A 14,765-nucleotide genomic window follows, 5' to 3' on the forward strand; every position below is an offset into this window, starting at 1 on the left:
TGTCTGGTGAAAAAATTAAATCGTCTATGATTGTTTCGGTATAATAAAACAGTTATGGAATGGGTACGAGGGAAATAGCAAATTTATGGTTCCCCTCGGTTGGAAACTATTTCCCTCGGCGGCTTCGCCGCCTCGGGAAATAGTTTCCTCCCTCGGGGAACCATAAATTTGTTATTTCCCTCGCACCCATTCCATAACTGTATAATATTCACTGGATTTGAAGCCGTATTCACCGGAGGGTCAGTGCGCGTGCAGCGGCATTATGACGTCACAATCAATACCTAGAACAACGTTGAAAACAATGGTTGCAACGGCCGGAGCCAGCTGTATATGCTGTATATCTGAGCAGGAAAACTTTTAGGAAAATTTCTCGTAGGATTATTTTCCAAACATTTCGATGTCTTACACACAGCAAAAAGGAAAACACGGAAGTTATAAGTTATAATCTGGACATTTTTAAAAAAATTTCTACGACAGAAGTTCGTTAATGAAAATGGAGTCGTCATGCAGCCTTCAATGTCTTATTCATTCAAATCCTGACTATATAATAAAACAATTATGGACTCTTTCGGTGGTGAATATGGTTTGTTATTCACCAGAAAAATATCAATATTGACCTCGGCTTCGCCTCGGTCAATATTGGTATTTTTCTGGTGAATAACAAACCATATTCACCACCGAAAGAGTCCATAATTGTATATTATTCATGGCACACTGACAAGACACAATTTGGCGGATTTCAAAATTAGTCCGCATCTATGATTTCTAAAGAAAATATTAAAAATACTGTAATCTCAAAACCTTCCCTCAATAAATTTGTTTACACAGCTACTAAACATAAATAAAGGCAAATCAATTCATTAACATTTGTCTTATGCATAGCACCGCTTAAATTGGATGAATTCAACATTTGGTAGTATATATACACCTCTAGTCAATACACTGATCAGTAATCAAAAGATAGAACCTGCTTTGATTTTTTAGAGAAAAAATTTAAAATAATGTGATTATATTTTGATATTTCCACCAAACGTCAAACATTATTCATATTATGTTTTATTACAATTCAATTTCAAAATCAATCCACTACTTAAACGTTGAACATTGAGAATTTCTGTCAGGAACAAGAAGCTCAACAGAGTCGTCAGTGAGAAACGATAGGTCGGTTCGATTAGAAGTAGTCGAGGTCAGCCTTTCATACATGTGCTTTGAATGAAGTCTTTGAAAATCAATTCCAGATGATCTATAACTGTTTCCTTCAATTAAATTACCTTCACAGTCAGAATCATCCGAATAGATAGACTTTAATGTACTACTTGTATAAGGTTCATTTAGTAAGGACGGTCTGGCTGTATCGAACACACTCTTTTTAATTGTTGCATAAATATGATTCGTCGTGTTACTAAAACTGTATGTTGAATTTGATAGATTAACTTCATTAATCATTAAATCACAATCAATATCATTGTATTGGTTTTCTGATTCGAAATTCTCTTCAAAGTCGTAATTCGAACGTTTCCCACTACTTTTCGGACTTTCATCGGAATCTAGTGATGTCATTTCCATGTCATTTTCACTTCCACAAGCGTATGTTTCCTCCGTTTTGCGTGAATATGGCGATTCTGTAAAGTCAATATCGCGACCATAATATTTTTTAAAAGCTTTCCTTAATAGAGTGAACTCATCTATTCGAGATTTACGTTTTTCAAGGTCTTCATAATGTTCACTTCCGGTTTTTTCATTACATTGAAGTGGCGAGCTTTGTGAATCGAACACATCCACACAAGGAAATTGTTTGTATGTGCTCTCCAGTGGAGACTGATCAGAATGGTCCGAATGTTTCTGATTCCGCCTCGGTATAGATCCAGTTTTTGTATATTTTCCATAATTATACCGGCAGTTACCCTACAAAGAGATTACGATATTCATATTACAGCTGGACATTCGAGACTTCAAATTCTACTGACAAGAGACGAACAATACCCACATTACAGGGGGAGTTGGTTTCCTTTTCTCCGTCAAGGTGAATACAAATACACCGATCACGTGATCTGTAGGTTACCATGGAGACTGTCTTTTGTCGACTTTGATTCCTAAGAGAGAGAGAGAGAGAGAAAGGGGAGATAAAAAAGAATTTTCGCAAAAGCGTGCCATAAATATCACAACACTTTATTTAATTTTAAAAAATGAAAATGTTAACAAAAAGTTACCTTATAACATATATTACTATTATCACCATGACGACAAAAAAGATTAAACAGGAAAACACGATTGTATTTACACACTCTGAATCACAAAACGTAAAGATGGCGTTCCCGCCAAGTCGAGCAGGAGATTTTAACATTTCCGGTACAGGAATGTCACAGCGTTTAGCTATTCTCAAAATTATTCTTAGACCATCTTCGTCACTTAGAAGTCTTTTGTAATCAACTTGAAAGAGAATTTGTGGGTTAGAAGGTGGCGGGCATGGAATTTTGTCCCAGAAGGAGTATGGATCCGCCAATAAGTCGCATAAAAGTTTGTCTTTGATGAAGCAGGCATTATTCATTATTCAGGAAGCTGAGAATGAAATCCAGCTGGAATTAGAAAATAAATTTAAATGGTTAAATATTTTTAATTGTTTCCCTATCTTGAACTTGTCGAGTGACGTTCTTAGGAGTGCATACGGAACAAAGAACGATTACTCTGAATTATAGCTGGCTCTATAGTTTAAGAGAGTTACGTTTCCTGACATAATAATCCGAGCATTCATTCATGATATTTCCATTGCAAGATATCCATGCCACCAGGCAAAAAATTATAAACGGTCTAAATGCTCCACAGACTTTTCTAAAATTCAGCACAAATGGTAAATATAGAGGCGCGACTATTCACTCCCTACAAAATCTTGGTAAATTTACACTAAATAAATTGTTAAAATCCTGTTCGTTTTTTGGATGGTTTATCGCTGCTTGTTAATTCCTTTCTTTTGTCAAAAACTTTTATTGCTTAAAACACAGTAGGGTATCTCTTTATCAAACCCATAGAGAATAATGGGCTGTCATACACTATAATCCAAATCGGTGAGGTCAGTAGTTGATGACGTTCAACATTGTCCAGTCCTCTAAGTACTCGTATGTATATAATAGTTATGATTTGTTAATTCAGTGATATTTTGCATTGCAAGAAGACTGCGTGTAATACAAATTGGTCTACAGATTTTTAAATGAAAAAGAGAGTATGATGGAAATAGATCTAATGCATGAATTTTTTTAAAATGAATGAAACTTCAAAGAGCATCGTTGTATATAATATTACTTTTTTGTCATTTTTACACCACCCATTGTTAAAAAAAAGAAACGATTTCAATCAGTCGTTTGTATTTGGACGCTGCCGTGTCAAGAGTCTTATGATACATAATTTCGCAGTCAAGATATAAAAAAAATCAGTATGATACTAAGAGAGAGAGAGAGAGAGAGAGAGAGAGAGAGTTTGAGTTAGCATTTGTTCCCCTCTCCACACTTGTAAAACAAATAAAGTTCGATGCAGTACGTAATGTCATGTCAATTGTTTATGTAGATAAAAAATCAGTGATAAAGAGAGGGCACAAACAGCTGTACTTCAAGTCGTTCAAGTAGTCACTTAAATGAAAAGATTAACACTTAAGCTAAATCTCGTCGAGATATTTTTTTTTTTTTTTTGGAGTGTGATAAAATGAAACTTCTTCTGCACGTCAACAAATCGCGTTCGCAACCTGAACACCACACAAACATCCTCTTTGTTACGAGGAGGAATTCGTGCCGACATGCAGATCCCACAATACAAATTACACAATGTTCTATATAAAAGACATAAAGTTCAGCTCCAGTCCATGATAAAAAGAGAAAATAATGAATTCAAAGAGAAAAAGTCTCATTATTTGGGATTGTTAGTCGGGGGATTACCTCGGTTATTTGAAGATCAAACACATTATGTATCGTACAGAACTTTTGATAAAAGATAATTAGGAATAAATGGAGGATGTGTGATTCTTTTACAATGAAATGAACAATATCGTATTAAAATTATATCATGGCATCTATAAACTACACAGATATACGCATAATAAAAAAAATCTTTTATTCTAAATCTTATACAGATGTCTTCCTTGTACTTTTATATTCAAAAAGATAACCTTGTCCCTGATAACCAAAAAAAAAAAAAGAATAAATAAATAAATAAAAATTTAAAAAAATTAATAAAAAAAATTAATAATAAATAAATAGAAACAAAGAAACAAATATAGCAAATATATCTAAAACTATTCTAAGGATCCCCCACTCTCAGCTGTTAAAAACATTAGCAAAGCTAAAAATATCATAGGACGAGGGAAAGAAATATAAATAAATCTGTCGTTGATATGACCTTGACCTTATTCAAATCTAATAAATCTTAGGTATAACAAAGTATGACATTACAAAATGAAATTGGTATGTAAAAAAATGTATTACTGATCTTGACTGTATGACCTTGACCTCTCAAAATGGCCATGGCACATTCTATGGTCATGACAACACTCGTATCAGGTAACCCCAGCAATACAAAGATATAGCCGTTCAGGATTGCCGTCCTGTGACTTTGTTACTGTCCAAATGACTAATAGCTAAAGTTCCACGGCATGATATATTTTTGGTTATGATTTTATGGTCTATCAAGTGTGAACTTCAATAATGCTAGAATACAGACAGAAATGAGAGACTTTTGGGCATTATATCTTGATTTTGTATACATGACTTTGACGTGGAATAGCAGTACACGGTTTGGTCATGAGTAACTTTAATACCAAGAGTTCCTGCACTGCAATGTTACACCCCCAGCCCACCCCCCCACCCCCACCCCCAAGGGACACAAAGGGGTTCAGCTAGCTAATTAAACAAACTAACAGAAAATGTGATTTCTAAATTCCCTCTCCAGTATCTTGCAAGAAGCATAGAAAACCACGGACGAGATAGCAGATGTAGGGTTCACATTTTTTTTAAACCATCGACGTAAAGTTAATTGCGCATGAATCTTCAATTTCATCAAAGACAGTTGTTTGAATTTATATATGTAGGTCTTAAATAATCTGTAAAAGTTACTGCAAAATTGGTTTCAGATGGCTGATTAAGCAATAAACGGACCCCGGTGATGAATCACATGTCAGAAATTAACATCAAATAATAATTCTAATTTCTGGTGTTAACTCGCGCTTTGAGTGCTCAGTTCCTCAGAACTGTCTTACAAACCTGATTTAGCGCCGATGAAAGAGCTATTTTTTTTCTTAAGTCATAAATAACGAGAGTGAAGGAAAAAAAGATTTTCTCAATGGATATATTGCTCTCAAATTCAGACAAATATAACACTAAGAGAACATCTCAATGTCTTTAATTACAGTAAAACCCGGTTATGAGGAAGTCACATTACAGTAAAACTCGGTTATAAGGAAGTCACATTACAGTTCAACTTGATAATAAAGAAATCACATTACAGTAAAACCCGGTTATAAGGAAGTCACATGACAGTAAAATCCGGTTATAAGGAAGTCACATGACAGTAAAACCCGGTTATAAGGAAGTCACATTACAGTAAAACCCGGTTATAAGGAAGTCACATGACAGTAAAACTCGGTTATAAGGAAGTCATATTACTGTAAAACTCGGTTATAAGGAAGACACATTACAGTAAAACTCGGATATAAGGATGTCACATGACAGTAAAACTCGGTTATAAGGAAGTCACATTACAGTAAAACTTGGTTATAAGGAAGTGTCAGTGAATTCGAATTTTTCTTTCTTAAAACAAAGATTTTTTTTCACATCCGTGAAAGAAACATGTTCCAGTCTTCTGGAGATTTATAAAGTTTCATTATAACCGATATTTCCTTATAAGCGGGTTCTTTATAACCGATTTTTACTGCTAGGTGTTACAGGTCACTAAATTATCCCTATTTCATTGAAAGTCCAAAAACTTTATACCAATTCATGTATCCATTTTTTTTGTAGCAAGTACAAGTCCTTACGGATAAATTACATAAACTTTTTTTCAGAATTCAGCAAAATATCCAATGCTTTTTATGTTCAAATAATTTAAGTAACTTAGATAATATTTGTTAGAGTAAGTGTGGAAATTTTATTACATTTTTTAGTGTTATAAAATTTGTGCAAAATTTTGTATAAATTTATATAGAAAAATAGCACAAAGTTGCCTATTTCAGCACAAAGTTACCTATTTCAGCAATAAGGGGTTCATTATTAATCCATGCATCATTTATTTATTCTTAAAAGCGGTCCTTCTTTATAGCTTCACTCGATTTAATTTGTAACTTACCTATCATGCAATTTGTTTGAATATCTGACAGTTCTCACGTTTCTGTTACGGCTGTCTAATCTAAACAGACTTCCATTTTATACAAAAATACAAACAATGAACTAAAAAAATACACGTATAACCTATAGCTTATAGTAAATACTGATTATTTGTCCGAAAATAAAACCAGAACTACTTTTTGCGAATTTCAGCAACATCAATCGTGTTACTGTCCGCAAAGAAAGCTTACTGCGGAAAGAGAAATTGGGCCTATTTGACATTTGCGGATGTATAACAAAACTTCATTTCCGGCCAGTAATTCCTACTTCTGATTGATGAGGCTGGGATTTGGATTGTTTTGGGGGGTTCAGGAGTTTACAATACTAATGAAGTGTCATCTAATAAATAGTTTGATGTAACGATAAGCAAAAATAGAATATTTTGACCTATATTTCTGTTTTCAAATCTCTTAGTGCATTAAAATACAATGCGCACCATGACACCTACTTGGTATTAATATGTGGTACTTAAGAAATCTGGACTAAATCTCAAGCAACACCCATTCTTCAACGACAATGTCATTCTCATTCCACTTAAAAGTTTAAATAAGACTGTGTTCTTAAACGATACAATCAAGTTCTGAGTCGCAAACCAAATATTTTGCCACCGATTCCAGAGACCATAACAAGGGGGCTTTGCAGAACAACAAACATTGCAGTATGTTGCAGATTTACACCTTTTAATCCATTAACCCTATTTTAAGGCCCCTCTGGGGGATCTTTTTATGATTCCCGAGGACAATGTCTAGCACGTTAAGTCTGTCTGGGTATCATGAGTTATAAATTACAGGAGAGCCATGTGTCTCTTTCTTCTCTCAGACTTGGGACAATTAATTGTAAGATCTATTAATTTTCCTTTCATCATAGCACTATTACTGTTTTTGTGACTCCTTGCATAGAGGAGGGTTTAAAGCATATTGCACATATGTACTTAATGAAAACGTATTGCAGATGCAAATGTTAGGGGGGCAAACCATAGTGACTATTGTCTAAACAAGGTTTGTGGTTTCTTGATTTGACAGAGGAAACCAATGTAATGTGAAAAATTAAGATGTCTTTACAATGCAGGGGTTAAAAACTTGAAATTTAATAAGAAACACCAGAGGCGGATCTAGGATTTTTTGTGAAACTTTTAAAAAGTTAAAAAAAGAAAGAAAGAAAGAAAGAAACTAGATCACAATTCTTGTAATTTATATGAGTTTAACATCATACTTTTTCTTAACATTTTTTGTCGTTTACTGATTTTTATTTAAAAATTAAAATAAGTACACTTATTTTAATTTTCAAATAAAAATCAGTAAACGACACTTTCTTAAATTTAAACAAGGACGTCAGGTGCCGCGCTAAATGCATCGCTGATAACGACGCTCAAAACGACTAAGACAATAATTTCAAGAGCTGGAATAAAACTGTAACATGCAAAATATTTATTCAAATTTAACCTAGAATTCCAAGGTTTCACTGTAAAAATAACACTGAAACATGATTAAAAAATCACTGAGATATGTAGAGCTTATTTTAGGATATTTTCAGGTCATGGGCATTTTATATGTTGAAAAATAAGTTCAACTGATCAGATAAATTCAACATTTTTTCATGTTAATGAAGCACATGTGTGATATGTTACATTCAAATTCCGACAAGTTAGCTCTAATACGGGGCTTATTAAGATAAATACATGCAAATTAACTAATATGCACGATTATAGTCATTTATACAACGCCCGTGTGCATTGATAGGCATGCGCATGAGGATAATTAAACCTATGCCTTTTTAAAATGGGGAGTTTAATTATTGAAACATGCACTCAATATAGAATTTTAGTTAAGAATTGTAAGTCATTTTCCCAAGCTATTTCAACCACTTAAATGTCACATAAAGGAGTTCTACATCAGAAGCAAAGGGCGTATGAATATTGTGCCTTTAGGGTGTTTTTCATGTACACTCTCTTAGGCCAACAACTAAATGAATTGTTATTATTTTATCCATTATTTGTTTTCATTGGTTGTTTGCTCCTTTTGTTTGTTTGTTTGTTTTTGCCACTTTTTGAAATGTAGAAAATATAAAGAAAAAAATCTTCTTTATACAAAATATATCACCGTAAATTAATTATCGACGTTTTAAATCTAAATATCCAATCGATCAAAGAATTAGTCGAAAGCAACCCTGATAAGCTTTTAGGCAGTGGATTAGAGAAAGTGAATAATTATTTGCCTCGTTGGTCCTCTTTATTAGCGAGTAAACATTTTATTATGAATAAAACCTGGAAATATCGATTCGAAAGATCCTTCACAATTTGTAAAACAAAAATTCCTTCATCATTGTAAAACATTTTACTCGCGAGTTGATCTTTTTATTATCGCTGTTTGTCATGATCAATGTGTATTAAAGAAGCATTAAACATGTCTCTATTTCCATGCTTAGTTTGTGTATAATGAAGTAGAAAGGGTAAGCTCAGATCAATGCATGAAACAGCAAATGAATGTTAACTTTATAAAGGTAGAAAAATAGATTGGATTCTCAGTAGGTATTCCAAGTAACTCAGAATCTACCAAGGTTTAAAGATGTGTAAATTTTTACAAAATGTTCTTCTTCCACGAGTATGGGTCAGCAGACTTCATCTTGACCCTAATGAAACGTGGCAACAAATAAATTTACCAAAAAAGCAAAAACTGTGGGAAAAGTTGGAACTAGAAAATTAGTAGAAGACTCATGCTTTCTGACTCAATACTTCCAGTACTGCAAGGAAAGTTCTAGCGACTGACACATCCGTCTGTCTATCTGTCTGTATACACTCCCACCCCCACCCCCACCCCCACGCAAACACACAATTCATTATTGTCTCATGTGGTTTCAGATTTTGATCAGTTGCATATTGCTTTTTGAAAACTATTTTTAAAAGAGGAACCGCGCCTGCAATTACATGTATTGTAATTTACTAACACACCTGAAATGGTTGTAAGGGTCGAGGAAAGTGTATACCCTCATACCCTTTGATTAATTCTTTCAAAGAGATCGTTTTCATGATAAAATATGGTGTATTTTGCATTATTTATGTACATTGAGAGAAATGTATCTACAGTGCCCGTCTGTCTGTTATGAAAGAGAGAAAGAAAGACAAAAGAAAGAATGACATTATGGCCAGGTATTGTGCTACTAAAACTACTCTTACACGAAATATTAAAATACATTCTTAATTATCAAAGGACTTGTATTGAACTTTTACAAAATTGACCTAGCATTTTGGATAATGTGAAGTAGCTAAATCTGCAAAGTTCCACGAACTTTATGGACAATCTTTGTACATTTACTAGTACACGTATGTCACTACATCATAGGGTAACTTGAGAGAATGCAGTGCAACACAACGAATGAACTCAGTTTTTTCGTGATATCGTACTGGAACTTGAAATTTTGAATAATATGCAGCACGAAAAATGAGAAGTGCAGTCTAAATTATTCATATCGTCGATGGGTTGATTTATTACAGTCCGCTGAACTCTTTACAAGATTTGAAAAATTAACCAATACATAAAACTTTGATCAACAATGATAATTTTTTTTTTAAAAAAATAATCATAAAAAGGAGAAAACGTGAAAACTACTCACTTTGAAGTGCCTCCTGTTTAAACCTGTGTCTCCGGAGATTTTCTAAATGTACTTTCATCCAAAACATATGTTTTTTTGTCTGGAAATAAAGAGAGGGGAGAAGTTATTTTGAGGCCACACAACGATCTAACCATGTAAGACATTAATTATCGCGTAATCAAATATTTTCTGGCACGCTATGTTTGTTTTAATAAATTAATCTAGCAAAAGGCTCGAGCTATAAAGAGGCCAGTTGATGTGATATGCAGAGCATATATCTATAATCTCGCGTGTGTTCGATCGCCGTATCCACAATGGACTCAATGGTTTTCTTTATGTTTTCTTTTCTTACCTTTCTGAATATATAAAATAGAATTTTGACTTCGATAAATCTCTGTATTTAACCATCAATACTATGCATTGAACTGACCATACTCCATCCACCTTTTTTTTTGGGTGGGGGGGGGGGGGGTTACTAATTATTGTTGTTTATTATTACTTCTATTATTATTTTTATTTATTTATTTATCTCAAAAAATAGAAGGGAAGAGATAATTAAGTGCTATATGCAGTTTACATTGTTGGTGGCTGGAGATCATAAATCCACCGGGAAAAAAAACAATAAGTTTTTTTTTTCGTTTTGGAACGAAACTGGTAACTTAATTGTAGAAATGCAAAGGTTATTGATGTCATTTAAGGTTACTTTATATTAAGAGGTGGTCATGATTTTAATGTGGTTAAACGGTTTGGCAACACTCACATCAGAGATATGGTGATAGTGCATTAAATACTGACATTTATTAAGGCACTAAAATTCGCCGGGAAGAAAACTATTCTTTTATGTTCACTTTTCCCAGAATTAACATTCTTTCACGAATAAAGTTGGTGGTCTTGTATAGAAGAATAGTGTATTTCACGATCGTAGCACATTCTATGTATATATATTTTCTTGTATCCATTCAGAAAATTCATAATATTAAAGTAAAATCGCCGAATTATAGCATTACTAATTTAGATTATGAAAAATCATTGTTCATGTCATGGCAAAAAATAAACTGTGGGATTTCTTGTAATGACACTTTACCGGTCATGGTTAAAGATCGGGGAGGCTGGGGTGGGGAAAGGGGGAGGGGGATCGTGGTCATGATTAACTTATTACAAAAGTAATCATTTGAAGGTCAATACCATCAGTTAGTTATAAAGGCAAGCGATGCAAGTGGTGTACGGTCATAACTCAGCAAGGGTCAATTGTCCAAAACCAAGATGTGTTTGTGAAACACTGATGTCCCCGTATGGCAACTCATAACAAAGGTTAAACTTTCTCAAATGCAAATCAAATATGTTGGTACCCAAAGTAAGGTCTTGTCTCGAGGAATATACCTGTGAAATATGAAAACCCTAGCAGCAACTATTGAATAGATATGGAAAAGGTTAAAGTTTTTCAAAAGTAAGTCAAACATCAATGTCAAATTCAAATGGTCAAAATTAATGGTGTCCAAGGAAAGGCCTTCTCGCAAGAAATATACATGTGAAATATGAAAGCCCTAGCACCAACCGTTCAAAAGTTATGGCCAAGGTTAGAGTCTTTCAAAAGTAGGTCAAATTCCAAGGTCAAAGGGTCAAAGTTGTTGGTATCCAAAGGAAGGTCTTGTCACAAGGATACATAAGTGAAGTATGAAAGCCCTAGCACCAATTATTCAAAAGTTATGGCCAAGGTTAAAGTTTTTCAAGAGTAGGTCAAACTCCAAGATCAAAGGGTCAAAGTTGTTGGTATCCAAAGTAAGGTCTTGTCACAAGGATTACATATGTGAAGTATGAAAGCCCTAGCACCAACCGTTCAAAAGTTATGGCCAAGGTTAAAGTTTTGCAAAAGTAGGTCAAACTCCAAGATCAAAGGGTCAAAGTTATTGGTATCAAAAAAAAGGCCATGCCACAAGGATTACATATGTGAAGAACGGAAGTCCTAACATCAACCATTCAAAAGTTATAGCCAAGGTGAAAGTTTTGCAAAAATTGGTAAAACTCCAAGGTCTAAGGGTCAAAGTTTTTGGTATCCAAAGGAAGGCCTTGCCACAAGGATTACATATGTGAAGTATGAGAGCCCTAGCACTAAGCGTTCAAAAGTTATGGCCAAGGTTAAAGTTTTGCAAAAGTAGGTCAAACTCCAAGGTCAAGGTCAAAGGGTCAAAGTTGTTGGTATCCGAAGGAAGGTCTTGTCACAAGGTATACACATGTGAAGTATGAAAGCCCTAGCACCAACCTTTCAAAAGTTATGACCAAGGTTAAAGTTTTTTCAAAAGTAGGTCAAACTCCAAGGTCAAGATCAAAAGGTCAAAGTTGTTGGTATTTAAAGGAAGGTCTTGTCACAAGGTATACACATGTGAAGTTTGAAAGCCCTAGCTCCAACTATTCAAAAGTTATGGTCAAGGTTAAAGTCTGAAAAAATTAGCAAAAGTGGGTCAAACTCCAAGGTCAAGGTCAAAAGGTCAAATTTTATGGTACCCAAAGAAAGGTTTTCTCACAAGGAATACACATGTGAAATATAAAAGCCATAGCTCCAACCAATCAAAAGTTATGGGCAAGGTTAAAGTTTTTGCGGACAGAAGACAGACAGACAGACGGACGGACAGGGCAAAAACTATATGCCCCCGAATCTTCGATTACGGGGGCATAAAAAATTGTCCTTTTCGATGAAAGTCAAGTATAAACATATTGTATATATAAACAGTACTAGCACGCATCAAATCACGCAAAAATAGCTTTCTTGACAACAAAGAAAATTCTGGTAAAAACAACTTCCGCTAATATATGTTAAAAATCTAAATGAAAACCAATGGGTATAGTGCTTAGTCTTCTTAGTATACCTATAAAGTCTCCATACAAAACCCATAAAATTACAACTACTAGAATGTGATCTATCACTTCCCAAATAAATTCGCGGTCAAAGGCCAAGGTCGATATTGGTGTTATGACATACCGTATATACTCGCCTATAAGTCGGTTTTTTGGGAGTTAAATTTTGGTCCAAAACTCTAGGTCCGACTTATAGGCGAGTCATAAAAAGATTAGTATTATCTGGACGTCGAAATGTAGTATGGATATATCATATCATTTATGCATTCTAAGATTATACATAAAGTATAAGTATTTACTTTATTTTTATTTAAAGTGTGCATTATGTATTTTTCTGAATGATTTAAAATTAAATATCGGTGTCATTTCTAAGAATATTAACCGAAACCAGGTTAAAACATCAGAGCATTGGTTTGAAATTGTCAACTGATTCTAACAAAAAGTTGTACCGACTTATAAGCGGGTCAATGGCAAATCCCTATTAAATAACCTCAAAAAATACAACCGACTTATAATCGAACCGACTTATAGGCGAGTATATACGGTATGTCTTTCTTTTTTGCCCATGAGGGCCCTTAATTGGTAAATAAACTAATTGAATATGTCTTTTGAAAGATACCAAATACTATTATATTCGTTATACCAATGAAAAGTTATTAGTATAGGGCGAGTCGGTAAAACATTCAAATCGACCCTTACGCTGATCTAACTTCGTGAAAACTACAGTAGGTGCAGGGAGACACAGTTGAAATGTAATGAGTTTATAATGTGCCAAATAAGTTCTATATTAGTTCTCTTAATTTGAATTCTCATTCCAGTAAAATCATATTCATGTACATTTGTTTGGAACAAACAAATTTGGCAACCTGCTAATCCAGTTGAAGCACCAAAAGTAAGAGTTACAATATCTCGTTATAAGATTATATCTGGATAAAATAGCTTCTGCGCATGTAAAAACGATGTGTATCCATTACCAAACAATATTCTGAAGGATATAGAAGAAATCAAAAGGTAAACGGCCATATATTTAACAAATACTTCTCCTGCTTCAAATCTTCTCAGTCCCGTTGATAGACATTTTCCACTCATAAGATATGCCTCATTTCTAGAAAGTTATGTTAATGGCGATTTTAAGAGGATGAAGGGGGTGAAAGATAACTTCAGCGGCTTTTTGTTGCATATTCATCACCTTCGCCGTGATAATTATCTAACACCGTTCCTGTTGATCTTAGCGAACAGGAAGAAGGTTAATTATCATTTAATTAGGTGTGTTCCTTCTGCTGTAGTCATGCTGTGCCATTTCTTTTTCCGTGTTTTCCTTTTTTTCAAAACTGCACGACGGAGTATATAAATCCGTAATACTGTGAAACAGGCAAAGTTTCATTAATTTTGTGTATTAACAACCAAACTTGCGAAGAAAGCGCTTTTCCCTCTACAGTGCTATATCCTGTAAAGTATTGTCGTAATACAGCTGCCAGCTATGCAGACGTTACGCAGACAGATTAAGATCTATGCAACAAAGGAACAAAATTTTATTGAAAAGGACATTTTTTTTTATTATTCCGCTTATCTACATTATCTTTATAATCATGTGGACTTGATTGAAAGATTGTCATTTTTCATTGCCTGTTTAGGGAATAAAGTCTACTTTGAGCACATGGTATCACTAAACTATAAATAGTAATACATGTAGGTAAATAGATGTCCCGCCAAATGGTATACAATTGTATTGCAACACGAAAGGAAATACATGTATATATGAACATTTGTTTCTACGGACTGGCCTTTTAGTATAAAAAATTAAAAATACAGTTGAACTTCGGTATCTCGAACATTGATATCTCGAATACCATGGATATTTTAAAGTGATATAGAGGTCCCAACCATTTATTCTTTAAGTATTTCACCCCTGATATCTCGAATCCTCGGATATCTCGAAATTTTTTTTTCTCGGTCCCATCG

General features: G+C 34.0%; 1 protein-coding gene across 1 annotated transcript; it reads right to left on the minus strand.

Annotated features, from left to right (window-relative positions):
• Nucleotides 1-1,040: 1,040 nt before the first annotated feature.
• LOC133201891 (uncharacterized) lies at nt 1,041-10,234 on the minus strand. The gene is made up of 4 exons (XM_061337686.1): nt 9,972-10,234; nt 2,211-2,576; nt 1,988-2,093; nt 1,041-1,905 (listed from the first exon to the last, which is right to left on the minus strand). Exons 2-4 carry the CDS (start codon nt 2,546-2,548, stop codon nt 1,087-1,089), a joined length of 1,263 nt encoding a protein of 420 aa, XP_061193670.1. The 5' UTR covers nt 2,549-2,576; nt 9,972-10,234; the 3' UTR covers nt 1,041-1,086.
• Between the last annotated feature and the right edge of the window lie 4,531 nt (nt 10,235-14,765).

The sequence above is a fragment of the Saccostrea echinata genome, unplaced genomic scaffold (assembly GCF_033153115.1).
Source record: "Saccostrea echinata isolate AGI-Se365-2 ecotype Australia unplaced genomic scaffold, CSIRO_AGI_Sech_v1 ptg000002l, whole genome shotgun sequence".
NCBI lineage: Eukaryota > Metazoa > Mollusca > Bivalvia > Ostreida > Ostreidae > Saccostrea > Saccostrea echinata.